Raw genomic sequence first — 19,314 nt, 5'->3', positions numbered from 1 at the left:
TTACAGCTACTTGTGTCAGCCAAGCCATATGGACCATGCATTTGAAGAATGACCTTGGTTTGGGTTATATTTTCACAAAATTTTAAAAACAACAGGATCATTTCCTTTTGTTTATCTATTCCCTTGTTCAAATAAAAGAAGTTGAAATAATATGAAACATGTCGAGTTTTGTTATCAGTTGGACTAACTTACATAGGCATAGAACTATTCTAAGTATTTAGAGCCTTTAATTAGTATGTTTTCAGGAACGGACATTTCTAATCTCCTTGGACTTTCAAGCAGATGTTTCTGAATTAAAATCATTCTATTTCAAAAGACATCACTGAGCTTATTATAATATTTAAATAATACAATCCTTTTGATCATGGTATTGTGACATACCTCAGACATCTTCATTGTTTGTGCTATTTCTTCAGAGCCCCAATGAAATATGATATTCTGTTGGCACTGAATCAAGTGGTTGTGCTAGGCACTGCTCTATGTTATGCAGTGTTTATTAAAATCTACCCTATAAACAATTTAAATCTATTATTATTACACGGGAGGCCTTTAAATTAATTTGTGCTGACAGAAAAACTACAAACTCTGACCTGCTCCAGCAGTTTGCCTGTGAAAGCAAGAGCAATTTTTCAAATATTACATATAAAAGATAAAAACCTTTTTTTTATTACACTTTATACTACCTGTTCCAGAAATTACATTTGACTGGGGAAAATATTCAACCAGAATAGCATGTGTGACCAGAAAGAGGCTACCAGGTACATGGCAAAGGGACTGGCCAGCTCACCTTGGTTTTACTTCAGCTCACATCTAACCTCTACATACAATATACAAACTATTACAGATCTGAGATTCCCCCTCACTGCTGCTATCAATATTTAATAGAACTATTGCCACAACTCTGCTAAAAAAAAAGTGCCAATCTTGAGCTGCCATTTGGGTGTCTCCATTTTCCAGAAGAAGCAAATCTATTTTCTGAGTAAGAGGAGAAGCAAAAATTTAAAAAGAAAAATATTTACGTTTATTAGCTACTACCTCTTGATATGAATTAAAATTCTTATGTGATAACAAATACATGAGAGGATAAGTTTCATCTGAAATAAGCTGAATTCTGTCCCAAGTAGTCTGAGTCCTAATTCAATAAATACTTATGTTTTGGTCAGCCTCAGAGGAATTTAGACATATGTGTCAGTACCCTGCTGATAAAGGTTGCTATCCCACATCACTAGGATACTTTTTATTCTGTCTTATTTAGCAGCATTACCACAGCTGTAGAATTCAGATCTCGAAGCTAGGATGGGCAGAATGTGCATATATTAACTTTAGTCAAATGGGGAATTTCACTGTAATAGTCTAGACATCAGCTTGAAAATAGAAAAATGTCTCCTAGGATATGAAGGCATCAGTAATATCTGTCCTCTGTCACATGTATTTGTGTTTGCCAATGTATTTTATACCAAATGCATAATTAGCCCTTCAAAGTACATGGAACATTACATTTTTAATTTCTTCCTGCCTTCTTAAGATGCAAAAGAAAAATATGAGCATAATCTTTCTGCTACTTCTAAAATTTAGAAATAAAAGAAAGAGGCAATTTTACTGGAAAATGAGTTAGGTATATCTGTCTACCAAGAAATTAAACAGAAAACTTCCTTTACTCAAAATGCTCATTGGTTCAGTCTTTAATAGCAATATATTTAAGAAGTCTGATAAACATCCTTTACTTTGAAAATCTCCCAGCCACCAGTTATTCTTCCAGACCATTCATTTATCAAATTTTCTAGCCAACAGAAGACCCACATTTCTTATCAGTGGAAAAGCTAAAAACATATCTTGAGCAACATTTACAAAAATCCCAAAACCACAGACAATTCTACAGGCAAGGGTTTTTAGCTGGTTACTGTCAGAGGCTGATTATCATTATCAATAAACTTGGCAAAATGATCTGAAATTATTTAATTTCTTCTTTGAAATCTCACTGGGTCCTTTGCTAACGTGAAACTCAGGATGAATTCGTAGGGAGTAATGAAAAGGAATTTTTAAATTTATGAACAGAGAGCAGATGCATCCTTGAAACATATGTACAAACACATGGCCATGCCCCAGTGCGAATTTCAAGCAAACAGTATGTTTCATAAGAAACAGCCAGTTTGTTCATTTCTAGAGAACTGGCAGCCCCTTTGACTTGCTGAAAGATCCAAAAAACATAATTTAAGTACTGTATTTAAAGTTAATCCAGCTAACAAAAAACAGGGACAAACTTTCCTAGACTAAAATTGTAAATTAGATGCAAATTGACAATAGGAGTGGAACTTTAATGAAGTACAGTATTCCTCACTGCTGAGGAAGTTAAGTTGATGGTTAATGACATTCATTTACACATGGGTTCATTTGTTGACTTCCTCCAGTGCAATGGCACTAGCTACCCTGTTGGCAGTTAGCAATCAGGAAGGAGGTTTCTTTTAAAAAACTCATCTAAGAGAAAGAGGAACAAATAAAGGGGGAAAAGAAAATCAATGGGACTGACACTTCTGAATCTGCCCCAGTGAGCAGTGGAAAGTTTTAAGCAGAAAGACTAACACTTAAGTATTTCTCTGATTCTCTAAAGGATGGTTTCTGGGATGCTCTAAGGGTACCCAGTAGCCTGCCTGGTGGGATGCCAGTGGACACATGGGGTCTGATGGTGAAGCACACTCCACCCTTTGGAGAAGGCTCAGCAGCTTGTAGGAGTGGAGGAACAAAGAGAGGAATCCAACTTTTAGAGTCAAAAATTTCCAGGCTTTCCCAAGTTAGCCCAATCATGACCTGCCCATTACAATTTTCTTCCAGCCATTCTATATAAGCCCTAAATGCATTCAACAAAGCTGTGACCAAGCCCTTAGTCTCTCTTGGCAGAGATCAAATCAATAGCACACCAAATAAATTAGTGAGTCAACAATGCAAATGGATTTCTCACTATATTAGTGGCTTTGCTATTGACTGTGCCCTACTTTATGCTGTTTCAATCATCTTCAACTTGCTCAGCTGCTTGGCATCCCTACCAGAAAAGAAACATAGAATTTATTAATATCTCTGTGAATTACACTGGATTTTGGACTGTTTTCCATGCTATATTATTGACTGTACATAGGGTGAACAGGAACCCACTGGAATAGAGTTCACAGCTGAGGAGAATTTAGTTTTTTACAGACGGTAACATCCATGTTTTGTAGGTTTTTTATTTGAAGAAAACAAAGGGAAGATTGAGAGAGAAAAAAAAACTAAAAATGAAAAAGAGAAATACTTTTATTAGAGTATTATGAAAACATTTGCCATGCATATTTTGTTTCAAAATATATTAACTGTAGTCTAGCAAGATCAGATAAACTACAGCATAAAAAGAGCACATTTGTTTTCTCTGTACTCAGCAGGATTATTCACATTTGTTGTTTCATCAGATATTATTAATATAATAAATTGCACATGTTATATGTTTGCCAACATTCCTAAATTAGTCTTCAAAGAAACATCTAAATGATCTTTTACTATAAAGGGAAGAAAATCCTGAATGTACAGTGCATTAAAAATAACAAAGTGGCATCATAAATATCTGCATGCACATTCATTTTTGCTAACCCAATCTACCCAGAGGTCTTTCCCTGCCAGGGATCTCTAAATCCAAACTAGACCAATGGTGATATATTTGCTCAGGAAGCCCTTGTTTTAAGTAATCTCATCTCTTTGATCAGCTGTAAAAGTGGAAATCTAAAATCAATGGTGGCAGAACAAACTTCAGCAAACAAAGACTTGCCAGATGGGCAGGTGTTGAGAAATATTAGACCACAGTTGTAGTGTTTAACTCCCTTACAGGGTGATGAAAGAAACACTGCATGTGTCACTGAAGGTGATGATAATAAATGTAATGAAAGTAATAATGAATCCCTACTGTATGTCTGCAACAGGCCCTGTTTCCTACCATATCAGCTATTCAAATTATTCCTGAACACAGGTGTTTCTGAGGTAAGAACAACAATTTGTACTTTTTCAATACTCACACAAGTGAATATTAAAGCTGGTTTATAAGTGAGAATAAAGTCAACACTGCTATTCATGTTTGTCAATAGATCTACCTCAAGTGGCTGAGAGTTATGATATCTGTCATCTCTTCCACTCCCCACCAAGAGGAGTTGTCCTCTATCGAGTATGACTGAACAGAGCAGGATTTTGGTCCCAAACTACCACAATCCACAGCACAATCTACAGCCCAAACTGGTGGCAGCCTCTAAATATGAGAGTCTCATATTTACAATTGACAGTTTGAATATGTTGTGCTCAGCACTCCATGCTTCACTAGCACTTGTCTCTGAGACAGTGAAATCAGTGGCAAGGACCTTCCATGGCTGTCACCCAACCAGGTGCATGCATGAACACACTACTGTTTGAAGTTTGAAAACTTGGGATAGAAGGTTCTATTTCATGTACAGTTCTTCCTGTAAGACTCAGAGAAAATGAATTAAAAGTCTGTTCATCATATCCATGCAAATATATTATATTCATGGGTAATTTGACCAAAAAACCCTTTCCATAACTATCACACACAGGAGTCATCTCCATAGGAGTAGGAGTTGTGCACAAAAGTGAAGCTGAGCAGGAGTTCTTTCATCTAAGTGTTGTCATGAGAAGATGGACTTGGGCTTTTAATTGTTCAAGTACCCTTACTATCAGCTGTGAAGTGGGGAGAGGCAAACCCTATCAAACAAAGAAACCGTTCAAAACCAGGCATCTGAGGAAAATGGGGTGAATGAAAATCAGGACATCTCTAACTTGACAATATCTCCATCTAGCCGAGGTGACCAGTTGAGTCTCTACATCTGTCTTCTAGATTCTTAAAGCAAAAATGAAAAATGTGTCTTTTTCAAATACTTTCACTGAAGCTAAAAATATAATGTGATGCCGTGAGGGTAACTGAAGCATTTTAGGCTACCATATAGAATTTAAAAAATCCCAGGAAATGTTCCTAGAGATGAACCCTTGAGCATACACACTATGGGATGTTTATTTTTTCATCCCTGGCATGGTTTTGGCCTCTGCCAGCATTTTCCTAGATTTCAAAACACCAACTCAGTACCAGAAATAGACAGGAAGCAATTACAAAAAGTAGTTTGGATGTTGACATCCTGTTGGGAAAGACACAAAGCATTCAAGACTAGTGATGCAAACTATGATATTCCAGCTGGCCTCAGTGCCAGGGGGCTGCCCAAGGCACATCTAAAATAGTGATAGCTTTAGAGCTGAGGGAAAGCACTGAGAAGCACTAGGATTGCCATTGTCTATAAATGGACACACACTGGAATATTACATCCAGTTCTTGTTTCCTTGTGTCACAAAAGAGGTGAAACATTGGCTGGGATGTGGAGGAGAGCCACAGATACTGGAAATCTTGGAAAAGGGCCTTGCAATAAGAGAATGAAGGGGTTCAGTCTGTTGAACTTAATAAAAACATCCAGTGGTGATTTCAGTGATTACAGTATGCAAGTATCAGCACAGGAAGAAAATAGTGAGCTGTAACAGCAGCACCCTCATCTCACACAGAACAGCATAATGAGAGGTGATGGCTGGAAGTGAAAGCCAGACAAATTCAGGCAAAACTCAAACCACACATTTTTAAGAGGGTGGGCTGCACTCCCAAAGGAAGTGATGGATTCTCCCAACTACTGATGGCTTTAGATCTTGACTGCACATTGTTCTAGAAGATAAGCCTTGGCCAAACACAGATTTCTGGACTAACTGGCTTAAATTAAATGTCTTGTGTCATTCAGGAAGTCAGACTAAATAATCTAAAGGCCTTTTCTGGCTTTAAAAAATCTATGGATCTATAAAATGAAATGGCATAACTCGGAATTCTAGTCCAAGAATAACACATTTTGATAAAATAAGGTTTCCATAGTTCAGTGCTGTGATAGCAGATACAATTCCAAGAGATCAGACTATCGTTATAAAATTGGAAATGAATAAAGCATGATGACATGGTGATGTTAATGATACCAATTTCCCATGTGTTTACAGGATCAGTCCATAGGAATTGCAGCAAAGTCAGTGGAATTTTCACACTATAAAATTATTAAGAGAAAATATGGTTCAGCTTTTTAGACCAGTCTCTGAATGTCATGGATATAAATTGAAAAATTACTTTTATCTGTTAAGATTTGAAGGAAGGAGGGGCATTTTTTGCCTATGCTTATTGCACTCCACTAAGGAGTTACAGGGCACCAGCCCAAGCACTGAAATTCAATCATCAGTGCTGCTCAAGAGTTCTGGCAGTTCCTGGCACAATTTTGGCTCGGGCCAACTAATACTTTTCTAAATAGCTCCTTGCATCATTCAGGAGTCAGCATGGGCCAAGGACACTCCCAGCAAACAGTTTGGATGCACCTCTGCATCTTCTGGGAGAGAACGGGATATGGTAACATGAACATTGCCCAGCTATCCCTGTCAACCTGTGATTAAGGAAACAATTTATTCTGGCAGTAAATGCCCAGTAATACAGATACAGCCAGTGAGTTCAAAGTGTCAACTGCTTTGCAGGAAAAGAGCTGAGCTCTCAATTCTTTTCCTATCTTCTACAAAAATATTTACACTATATGTATTTTTATTTCACATATGAGCTATATTGATCAATCTCTAAGGAAAATCAGCAATTAACAAAGTGTTCAACTGCAAATGGAACCACAGAGTTAACTATTTGGAGTGACCTATCAGTGCCATATCCAATTAAAAGCCAGAAGTGACTAAAAATAAGGTACACTCAATACTTATATTTTAGAACTTCAGACCAGAGAGTGGAGTTTCAGTCCAAAATAAGAAACCTATTATGCACATAGAGTTAGGCACTGTGGAAAACTCACTCAGAATACATTGAGAAGGGAGACATTACATTATCTTGAGCATAGAAGAGCATCAGAATAGCCACCTCTTCTTAGAATTTAAACAAAATATATAAGGGAATGATTCTATTTACTCACAGCCTGGGATTTGCTTCTCAAGTCATAATGCCCTGATTATTTTACTTCCAGATATAGCCATTCAAGGCTCTTTATTTTGTATTACAGCAAGAGGAAGCAGACTAATATTAATATAAAAATGAAGTAGCCATATCTTTTGCCTGATAAATGGAAATATCCTGATCTGAAGAAAATTTTGGCTCACGTTAAGAACTGGGAGAATTCCTCAATCACAAAACTACTGGTTACATCATACAGCTGACCTGCTCAAAAAAAAGCTTTATTTCCCAGCAAAATCAAAAGTTTCATGAGGCCGAGAATGGACCTTACAGGAGAAAATACAATTTCCATCAGGGCAAGGGTACCATCCCAGGGCTGGATGCTCACCACTCTGGTCCCATCTGAGCTACATCTAAGTGCTGAAATAAACAGGCTAAAGCCCAAGTAGATCTGGAGTGAATAAAACCATGAAGAGAATGAAAAGGAAACATCAAACTCAAGGAAAATGCTTAATATAGGTAAAGGCACAATGAATTTGGCACATGCCTTTCCATAATGCTGTTCTAATTTTAAACAACCTATTGTACTGTGCTGTTGATAGCCTCGTGTGAGCCATGTAGGGTTCAGCCAACTCAGCTGCATGATCAGTAAAGAGACAATGCTACCACACACAGGCTTATTTGGATTAGTGAATACCATACGCAAGTAAATCATCTGCCAGATGGCATCGGAAGAAAGCTGCAACTCTCTCACTTTCATTTCCACAGCAGCAAACAATGTTCCGTGTTTAAAATAAACTCTTCCAGATGAGTAAAAGATAAACTTAGTGGTGCTTTTTTCTTGGTCTTCTCTTTGACTTCAGCTTTTTTCCTTAAAAAAAAAAAAAATTAACAAAAAAAAACCAGAAAAAAAATCTCATCTACTCTGATTGAGTTACATTAATGAAAACTCCCAGTTTAGACCACCGTAGTACAAAGCTGTCCCTCTAGGCAGCATCAAAATTCCATGCTATTTACTGAACAAAAGGCAAAAATGAAATACAATATTTTCATCCATCAACTTCTGTCAACAGAACCCCTAAAAATGAACACCTACCACATTAAGCCATTTCCTGTCATTTTATGGGTTTTCCACAGTGAAGAACTGTGCCTCTTTGTTGAAACATGGATGTTTTAATATTTTATACAGTTTTAACCCTTTTTAAAAAAGTAGCAAGTATCTAGAATCAAACAAACAGAACCCCCCAAAAACCCATTTTCAGAAACAACATAACTGAAATCAAAGTTTTTCAATTATTCCTTTTGAGTTTTCAAGTTGCCTGTTTTGTGACTACAGATGAGCTTGTTATCTCTTACTCTGTTCTACTGGCCCAAGACCCCAGTCTTAGCTATGCTAATACAATCATTTCATAATACATCTTGCTATATAAAATAAGAATTTTTTAAATTTTTCCACTGACAGCAACATTTTATGGACAAAAAGCCTTCATAAGGCAATCTTTATTTCCCTGTGCGTGGCAATTCTTCTGAGACACATCTAGGACTCCAAATATTTTGAGGAGGGCAGACTGAATGAAAATGAAGCTCTAGTCTCTTCCCAAGTATGTTCAAAGCCAGGTAAGGTGCCAACTAGAACTCTCAATAATTTTTACTGGGCCTGTAGGATCTCAGCCCTTCAGAGTTGCAAATGGGTTGGTGGTACTGAAGCAATTTTCAATTTACTATGCTTTACTCATGTGATACACCTACAGAGTTGCATATAGAAGCCTGTACACTGGATAAGGCATTTCTGTCTGTAAATAAGTGTATAAAATGATACCAAAACTACTTGTTGCAGTGCATGTTGGTTCTGAGCCTCCAGGTGTGTCACCTGTTGTTTTGCAGATGCTGTTCATGGCCCCTTTCCTGAAGCATCTAGAAAGACCCTGGGATTGCTTGTCTCCAGGGCAGGTGGCATTTGGAGAGTCCTGGTCATGCCAGGACTTAGGAGGGCACTGACCTCCTGGTGGGGAAGGTTGCAACAGGACTTAGAGAAACTTAAGATAGTTTATCTTAAGATCAGTCATCATCAGACTGCAGTCCAGGTAGCAAACTGGCAGACATCCCAACAACTGCAACAATGAGCTGACACTTCTTTGGGGAAAAACCCCAAAGAACCTTTCTGCAGGATGCTGCAGGATATTGAATATATGCATAGCACTGCTACTGCCACCACCATCCCACCCTCCTAATTTCACAATTTGTGAAGTATTTCTTTAAAAATGCCGTACATCCACAGGAGTGCATAAAGCCTCATTCATCAAGCTTAAAACAATCATCATCCATCTGGCTCTAAGGGTCCTACTGCCCAAGCCTAGAGCCAGGAGACCAAGATCAGCAGAAATATTTAGATGTCTGACTCCCAGTGCTTTTAGTGGGATCATGATTCCAGATTGCTTGTTTTGCCCAAGAAGCAGACAGCAAGAAAAGCTATCACTTTATCAGCACCCTGATAAAGTGATTCAAGCATGTGATGGCCTCCTGAGTCTTTCATGGCAAATAAGCTATTGATATTTTCCTTATGCAGATAAACTAAGTTTCTTCCACATTACCTGAAGTGATCATTCTTACATGTGGAAAGAAAGGGCTCTAAACCTTGTTTGGTGGTCATTGTGCCAGGCTTCCCCCACAAAAGGCGATTAGGGAAGCATTCCTTTCCCCATGTTACACAGGACATTTGGAATTAATTAACTTTTCTAATTAATTTCTCTGATCTGAATCCAGTTACGACAGGTGTGAGGCTGCTAGTGGTAGCTAAAGCTGTAAGTAAAAAGTCTAGAGGGACCCTGTCATTTTCTGTTATGAGAAATAGCAGCACCATTCTGGGACAGATCAAAAATAATAATCCAACTGTGGAGGCCTCCTGGATCGTTTTGCAAGTCAATTACTCTCTAAATGATTAGTTTGGAAAAAGTTATGTGAAAAGGGGAACAGGCCTTCCATTTTAAAGTTATTTGTATGACTCTTGCAAGTTGTTTATTTTGTTTATGGCCTTAGGTGAAAAGAAATTAAGTCTTTTTGAAGTGGGAATTATCCACATTTTTCAGCAAAATCATAATCATGCCACACATTCACAGGGCTCAGGCTTTGGAGCCTGTGAAGCATTTACTTAGTAGCAAGCTTAGGCAAACCAGGCAACTGCTGAAAAGAGGAGAGTTTAAATACTTCTGGTTTTACTGCATCATGGAAAAACTGAACATTTATCTCATTAAGATGGAGAATTTTTACTGGAGAACTCCCACTGAGTTTATAAGCTTGCCTACTGTGTTGACTGGAGTAACTGAAAGAGCAGAATTGTCCCTTTGCCTGGGGATAGTTGTTGGCCTTTGTAGCAAGGTAAGAAAGTAAATTGGTGACAGATTCAGAGTGCTTTTTAAAAAGTAAGTCTCCCTTGGCTTAAACAGATGGGGCATATAAAATGAATACATGCAACTTCAGTTTTCTTGCAGAAACCTCAGCTATAATACATGTGTGCAGGGAGAGCTGGCTGATAGCTAGGACCTGCAATTTAGAATCAAAATAAAGAAGTTAAAAAAAAAAAGGAATAGTTTCAATTTTTCTTTCTTAAATTCTTGGTCTGTCCATAAGGGAAGTTGGTTATAATAAGTACTTTCACCACAGCAAAAGGTGAATAGATTATAGTGAAACACTTAGAAACTGCTCTCCTTAAGACACTTGAAGTCTTGAAGTTTCTCTTGACCATTACACAGAGATGTTTCCTACCCTCAGCTCAACAGCTTGACCTTAACCCAAGCCTGACTGCTCTGTCCCCAGCCCAATGCCTCACCACATGCCAGAGCAGAGTGGCAGGTGACCCTCCTGTGACAACCCACTCTCCTTGATACACCTCAGCTCCTTGGGACATCACTGACAGCTCCTCCTGTCTATCTTTTAAACTGAGAGATAAAATTGCACCTACACATATCTGTACAAACACACAGACACACCCCCCTCAAAATGCTGATTCTAATCCCAGCCTTTTAGAATGAGTTAGTGTGCCACGTTGTTGCCATATAAAATGTGACCACTGAGAAATGGAGCCACTTGGATACACTGCTGACAAAAGCTTCACTGGGGAAAGGCTGCAAATAGGCAGTTAAGCCCTGCTGTGGCTCTCCACCTCCCAGCCACCAGAGGCACTTTCCCTGGGAGAAGCAAAAGGGCAGGGAATATGTTCTCAGGAGTCACTATGCCCTAGACATGTCCCAGCCTGTTTTCAAATCCCCTGGGCACAGGTATGTAGTGCTGGCCCAACACTGCTCACGGACCCAAACATCAATACTCAAATTCTAACCATTTACCTACGAAAGCTGAATGTACAATTTGTGTTTGAAAAAAGCCTTTTAATATTTATGTTTATCAGAGACTTCAGCAAGATCTTAAACTGAGCTGTGGCTTTCCTAACTGTATTTACACATTTGCAGGTGATTAGATATTTGTACTTCCGTATCTGTAATGTACTTGCCAGCAATGTTGTCAGTGTCCATACCTGTCAATGAAAGCTGCATTTCCACGGGCTTTGCCTGATATCCCTGGTCACTGCCTTCCTCTTTCACCCTTATTTTAAAAACTTTAATGCTTCATAGGAAGTAAGTTTGAGGATAGGTGTGCTCAAATCGTGGTGATGGTGAAAGAAGGCAACTGGAATGCAACATTTTTGGCTGCATGCTCTCGATAGAATTCAGTTATACAACAATAATGCAGAGAGCTTGCCACGTCATCTGGAGGCACTGCTACACTGGGGGCAAGTGTGAAGGTGCTGATCCTCTACCAGCTCCAAGAGGAGACATTCAGCCCACAGTCCTCAAATCACACACATACACCTGAGTTAACTGGGGGAGAGGAGAGGGAGAGGGAGAGGCTTCCTTAGCCAAAATGTTTGGTTTTTACCTAGACGGAGACAGCATTACTGTTTGTTGAAATAAGGACTTTTCTTTGGTTTTGCACTTAGCTGTTGACCTGTGAGGTCTCTAGTTCCTGGATGCTACTAGAAAAACAAAGGCATCACATAAAGAAACATTCACAGCTGCCTCAAGGGAGTAATCAGAGATTTCTAGTCCACAGCAGTTAAACCACATTCAACCTTAAAAGTGATAAATTTTACTTATTTCAGATGTTGAAAAAAGCCCACTTTTTCCTTAAGTACCACAACAATCCATCTTTTCAAATTGTTTTCAGGTAATATTCATCCTCCATTAAGGGTCCATTAAGGATTAGTCTACTCTAGAATGAGGCTGTAATTTAGTTATGATTACAGGAATGTAATCCCTTTCTGACAATGGCTCTTATTTCAAAAATGTTTCAAAAGAACAAAATTAAATACATTGTAGATGTATGAAGCATGGCCTGTTGCATACAACTAGGACTTCCTATTCTGCATCTCCTATTTCAGTAGGAATCCACCTTTGCTCTTTTGAAGGCAACAGCACATCCTATGTAGGTCATTCAGTCTGAAAATTACATGTATTTCTGCTCTTCAGGCAGTTTCTATGCAGCTCTTTACTGCAGTTATTTTGAGGATAATCATCCTCTCCATTGTCCACCTTTGTATCCAAGGCTTTCCTTGCAAAAGGTATACATACACACATTTCAGCAGAGGAACAATGCAGTAGTTTCTTTAGAATTGCTACAGTAGTATTGAAACACAAGTTTGGCTCAGCTCCTCTGTAGCTCTTTACAGAGAAGTTAATTAAGTCTTCATTCTTCAGCTGCCTGCTAAAGGTGCTGCTTGCAGCCATTTACAAGTGTTTAAAATTAAAATGTGAAACGCATGACTGAAGATCAAAGCAGGACTTTAAGTGTGTAGCCCAACTCCCTCTGCATCACTTAGAGAACTTTGTTCAACACTCACAAGTGTGCTTTGACAACACATCCACCTCTACACCTTGCCTTACAGTGAGTAGTGCAAAGTTCAACCTGTTACATCATTTTACAAACTTGCTCTGCTTTGCAGCTTGCCTTCTGATTTTTGCCTTTCTGATCCTGCTTTCTGCCCCACCCATGTCACGCAGCACAGACTCTTCCTGGGGAATAGGAAGGCAAGATCAAGTCCATTCCACTGCACAAAACCTAAAGTATGCAGAGAGTCCGAGTAAATAACCAGAGAAAGGATTTAAAAAATTTAGTAGGTCACCATCTGAAGTGTAGAACTGATGTATTTATAACTAAGGAACTATTGAATATATAATTTATTATTGATTCTCCTTCCTTCGAGTAATAGTAACATAGATCCCTCTAAGCCATTCTACTAGAACTTTTTAATAATGTAGACCAAACCAAAAAGGCATAAATGTCAATATGAAATCATAAGTTACATGAACTAAAAAAAAAAAAAAAGAAAAAAATCAGTACAGACTCAGCTCACAGACTCACTCAACACTCATGTATTTCATTGGAGCCCATTTTATTTCTACCAGCCCCACAGCACACGGTCCCTAAAGCAACACATGGGTTCATCTTCTGCTTTGAAACAAGGCTACTCTATCACGGCTGCGGGTTTCTGATACATCTCCCACAATAAAAAAATGAAAGCTATGTCTTCTTTTAAAAAGATTTTATTAAAGAATATTCAGTCAGCTGTATGAGATATTTATGGAACCTCATTAATGAGTTAAAGTGCCATCAGTCAGGCCAAACACACTGAGCAGCTTATTCTCTTCGGTCTAATTTGCAGGAGGTCTTACACAGTTCATGCCATGCAAAGCCCTATCAAGACCATTACACATTTCGCAACTGACCTTTTAATGAAACCCAAGGTTTCAAGAAACAGCAAGTTCAACACATGTGAAAATAAAAATACAACTTGCACAACCAACTCTTACACACTGAACAGCAGCAACATCACAGAATAACTGACTTTGTGCTTCACAGCAAAACTCAGCATGGCTCAATGATTTTGTTCACTGAACCATGGGGCTGACAAGCCTTTGAAAGGCACTCAGAGGCCTCAACAATTACAGTGCAAGATATCAGGAAAACTCTTAATTCCATTTGTCATTGTGATGGCTCAAAAAAAGATGACTATTATTAAGACTTATTTTCAAATAATTTTTTACAGAAGTGTTTCACCATCAGTACCCTGCATTGTCCAACAAGACATGTATTGACAAATATGCTTATATATTGCAAAACAAACTTCTGCTTAATTTTTATTTGTAAAACACTAGTTTCTAAGCAGATTTAATCAGAAATTATATTCTTCTGAATGCCTGTGTCTCTTGAAGATTGTCTTTCATTTCAAAATAGAGTTCCAAAATAAATCATTCTGTTATTTCATACTTACTGGGCAAAATTCTGTATTCCCTCAGCATTTAAAGTGAGAATTTCACTGCTGCCAAAATGCACTGCATAGCTATCTGCATTCTTTTTTGCAGACACTCCCTGGCACTTACTTCAGTAAGCCAACCATCACTTCACTGATATCCCACAATTTTCTTGCAACCAAGTCATCCATGGCTTTAGGCAGAAGTTCTTCCTCTTTGCAGTCTCCAAAATACTTTCCTGACACGCCTTCGACGTCAGGAGAAGAGGCCAAATAAATAGATGTCTGGGCTCCTTCCAGAGGTGTTTTGAAGAAAGCCCATGACACCAAGTTGAACAGAGGTCTGGCCAGCAAAGGAATATTCACATGTCTGCCTAGATTTGTCCTGACAATCCCAGGATGAAGGGAGTTGACGGTGACTCCTGTCCCTTCCAGCCGACGGGCCAGCTCCCTGGCAAATAAGATGTTAGCCAGTTTACTTCGGCTGTAACAAAAGCTTTTATTGTAGCTTATTTCACTGTTCAAGTCTTCAAAGTTGATCTCTCCATATTTGTAAAGCTTTGAGGACACTACAACAATTCTGCTTGGGGCAGAATTTTTGAGGAGACCCAGAAGAAGGTTGGTGAGCAAGAAGTGGCCCAAGTGGTTTACACCAAATTGCATCTCAAAACCATCCTCTGTCTTCATGTATGGACACTGGAATATCCCTGCGTTATTTATCAGAACATCCAGCCTTGACTCTTCCTTTAAAGAGGAAAGAAAAAAAAAATCATTCAGGTTTAGAACTCCCATATATAACATTATTATGCTTCAATTTCTCATTGGCCACTGTTAAAAAATAATTTCATTTCTAGTTTTCTGAATTGTAACCTTCTGACATTCTCTTAAAGCATTGCTGGAAAAAAAACACCTTTAAGTTGAACTACCACTGAACTGTGCACTTGACCCCAGTAGGATGCAAGTACCTGAGAGGAGGTCTGCATCAACTTCTAATGCAGGCAAAGAACACAACCACTGGCTTCTCCAAGAACAGCTTTTTCTACAGCAATTCAATGATAAATTACCTTTGTGATGCATTTTCTTCCTCTTTAAAAAGCAACTTGTCTTTTGAACTGCAAGAGGACACACATTAATTTATGGCAAATCTCTGCTATAGCAGAGGGATCTAGTGTGTGAAAGACATGCAAGCATGGAGCACAAGGAATTAACCTCAGGGCTGAAGAGGAATCATTACACTGCAGACCCATCATCTCACTGGGATGATATGAAAAACTCTGCCAAATAATGTTTTCATGATTTTAAACTCATCCTACTTCAAAATCAGTACACATCACTCTGCTGCTGGGTGAGAACTGTGGAGCAGGATTCATAGAAAAGTAACACATTTCACATCATTCGAGTCCAATAGGCCTACTCAGAAACTAAGGAACAGAGGCTCTATGAGATGCTTGGCACCTGAGATTTGATGGATCACTATTCTGGTTCAGGTTAGTAAAAATCAGACTCAAGGATATAAGTTACACTCTCCAGGATTAGAAAATATAAGTAATTAACAGAGATGGCACTGATAATTTAGATTTATGCATCATGCACTTCATGCTCCAGAATCCACTCAAAAATTAAGAGCGTTCCAATTTACCCAAAACTCTAATTAAAAAAAAAGAAACAGCCAAAACCCCACAAAACCCCCCAAATTAAAGTAAGCTGCATAAATAAGCTCTGAATTCAACACTCTTACCCACCTCTGACAAAAGAGTGTGAAAGAACAATTTATGCTTGCATGAATCAGAGGCAAATATATTCATTTTCTCTAAGAGGACTGGGAGTTTGTCTTTAATTCTTTAAACTCGATGCAGGGACTGGAAGAGAAGCTGAGACAATCTTGGACCATTTTGATGATAAAAATAGAGAACCTCATAAATGAATTCTGCACCATTTCCTTTTTATTTCACTGCCATCAGCAGCAACGATACAAAGAGCAAACCCCAAATCTGCACTTGGCATTCAGTTAAAGGTGCTGGCATTGGATCACTCAAAACTTCAAGCACTTCAATCTCAGACTGATTCCTGTGGAACTTGTGGCTACTCAAAGCTTCATATAACTGGGTCCCAAAGACATGATCCAAAGAGCACCAAACTACTCACTTCTCCTCTTCACCCAAAGGGACACAATGCTCAGTCACTATCACTAAATCAGGACAGGAGTGAAGAAGTACTGACTGCAGAACTGCTCACTGAAGTGATCCTTCTTTCTTTAGAGAAAAACATGACTGGAGGATTTATTTTGCAAGACTTAACACTTCAAGCAACCTCCACACAAGCTATTCTGTGAAATTCCTACATGTAATATCCTAGAGGTATGTAATCAATGCCAAGAAGGCAGCTACTACAACCAAGGGCACTAGAGTACACAAAACATTGCTTTGATGGGCAGTGATATTCCCTGCAGCCTCTAAGCTCACTTTCACTTTCTCCATTTTCCCATGGAACCCAACATCTCAGTCTTTTATTTTTTTTTCAGTGAGACTAAGGAGTGAGAGATACAATCACTTTCAGTCATGCAAAGCAAAGCTCCCACAAATAAGTCTAAGCAGTGGGAGTGCACTGTCTCTCCATCCTGCTGATGTTTATATCTTCTTTATGTCAAACAAAAAACCACAAGAATTCCCAAACAAATCCTAAAATAACAGCTCCAGAAAGGACTCAAAAATAGTGAAGGTAAATAACAAACTTGGGTGGAAAAGTTCTTCAAAGTATCTCTTGAGCTTGCATCCCTTGTCATTCAAGTGCATTCAAGTTACAATGCAGGCGTCAGCAATGCTCTGAAAATGGCACACTCTCTTTTCCTTTATCTATTTCTCACTTACCAGCCACTCTGATACTTTGTACTATAAAAGATATAATTCCTAAAAGTTAAACAGTATGTCTCTTTTTTTGCTGCGTGCTTATTACACAAATTTTAAATCCTTTCATGTATGCAGGTTTTCCCACAGCATTGAAACAAGATTAGACCTTATCACTGGATTCATATATATATATACAGATTACAAGGTGTCCCACTAGAGAACTTGACACTTAACTTTAATAAAAGCAGTTTTAAAATAAATACAATCTAGTCCCTGTTTTCTTCCCCTCTTACAACAGGGTCTGAGCATCTTTTAAGTACTTAACAAATCCCTGAGCAGCAGCAGACCTTATTAAGCTTGGCTCCCCAACACTTCATGTCTCTTGACTTGAGTAGCTAGATGTGGTGAGATCAAAGCCCCAAATATGCTTTTGGTGGGAATGAAATAATGCCTCCAACAGTGCTTCCCTCTGCTCTAAAATATCTGCATATCGGCATTTCTGTCAGGCAAAGCAACTGGATGTCCCCATTCTCCTTCAACTCAGGTTTTCAGGGAATCTGCAAAAATTTATCTATTCAAAAATGTCTACTGACTATATTCTGCTGGTAGTGGGTGAGCGATTTAAATCCTTGTGGGGATACAACCTAAGGAGGGAGGCGGCAGAAGAATGTCTGGAGCATGTCAGCAATGCACTTGGCAACTTTTATTTTTCTGGTGGCAAGGCTGAGCTGTAACACTAATTTAAACCAACAAAGGTTAAGCTGGTTAATTCAGAGAGAAAGGAAGAATAATCATTTATCTCACAGAGAAACAAGCATTTCCTTCCCAGAACAGAAAAGATCTAGAATATTTTAAACCAAAACAGCCCAAACTATCACGAAGTTCATGCTTCCAGGAGCTAATTCACGGCCAGTTTGCTTACACCCTCTTCACCCTGCGGTGACCTCAGCGACTTGCCCAGCCCTCGAGCGCGCCGCTGCAGCAGGGCCTGCCTGGTCCGACCCACACGGAAACCCGGCCGGCACCAGGGAGCCCAGAGACCGCCACCCAGCACCGCCCAGCCGCGCCTCTCCGGGCCGGGGGCAGCGCGGCAGGGACCCGCGGGCCCGGCCGTACCTGCAGGACGCGGTGGCAGAAGGCGCGCACGGAGCGCAGCGAGGCCAGGTCCAGCTCGCGGACCACCAGCTCGCCCCCGCCGTCCTCCTGCTCGCCCACCTCGGCCCGGATCTCGCGGGCCGCCCGCTCGGCCCGCGCCCGGTCGCGGCAGCCCATGATGACGCGGGCCCGCATCCGCAGCAGCTCGGCCGCCGCCGCCCGGCCCAGCCCGCTGTTGGCGCCGGTGATGATGACGGTCTTGCCCCGCATGGAGCCCCCGCGCAAGGGCCGCGCCGCGCCCCGCAGCCAGCGCCAGGCGGCCAGCAGCCCCACGCCCAGCAACAGGGCCGGCAGCGCCCCCGCCATGCCGGGCCTGGCCGGGCCGCGCGGGGCCTGCTGGGGCTTGTGGTCCCGGAGCGGCTCGGGAGCCTGCGCGCTGCCGGGGCCGGGCGGGCGGGGCCGCGAGCTCGGAGGGCTCTGCTGCCCTTCCGCGGGACCGCCCCGGCTGCGCAGCCGGGCGGAGAGAAACCGGACGGGATTCGACCGGCGCAAGTGTAGGGGGCGAGCACCGGCAGGCGTTGGGGGCTGATTGACCCTCTTTAGTTGTTGGTACTGAAGCTCTTGGGCGGCCCCTCAGCTCTGCCAACTTTGTTTTGAATCCTTAATCCAAAATCTGTTTTCAGCCATCGACTTCATGTTATGTTTCTACACTGTTACTAATCCCAACCACCTTGGTGATCCCAACCAGGGCAGCATGAACCCACTCAGGGAGGCAGGAGTGGCCACTGAGGTTCACCCACTCAAAGTCCTTTTCACCCTAGCCATGAAAGAGTCAGTAGCAGAAATGTACAGAGAGACAATTAAAAGGTAACTGAATTTTGACCAAGAGCAAGGTAGTTTAAAACAAAACAAACAAAAAAAACCCCAAAAAACAACAACAAAAAACCGACCAAAAAAAAATTAAAAACCCAAAAAACAAAAACACATTACTGTTCAGTGCAGATTTAGAAATAAGAGAGACTCAAAGAGGACAGAACAACATACATTAAGAGAAGTTTGTGTTGAGGAACTAGAGGCCAGCAAGAATACACGGA

The 19,314-nt window shown here is 40.2% G+C and overlaps 1 protein-coding gene across 1 annotated transcript; it reads right to left on the bottom strand.

Moving 5' to 3' along the window:
* Positions 1 to 13,058: 13,058 nt before the first annotated feature.
* On the bottom strand, positions 13,059 to 18,600 carry LOC311151431 (retinol dehydrogenase 14-like). The gene is made up of 2 exons (XM_084201879.1): positions 18,242 to 18,600; positions 13,059 to 15,023 (listed from the first exon to the last, which is right to left on the bottom strand). Exons 1-2 carry the CDS (start codon positions 18,584 to 18,586, stop codon positions 14,406 to 14,408), a joined length of 963 nt encoding a protein of 320 aa, XP_084058005.1. The 5' UTR covers positions 18,587 to 18,600; the 3' UTR covers positions 13,059 to 14,405.
* Positions 18,601 to 19,314: the final 714 nt, after the last annotated feature.

The sequence above is a fragment of the Fringilla coelebs genome (genome assembly GCF_963513975.1).
Source record: "Fringilla coelebs genome assembly, chromosome: 3".
Taxonomy (NCBI): domain Eukaryota; kingdom Metazoa; phylum Chordata; class Aves; order Passeriformes; family Fringillidae; genus Fringilla; species Fringilla coelebs.
This window is presented reverse-complemented; position numbering and strand designations above follow the sequence as displayed.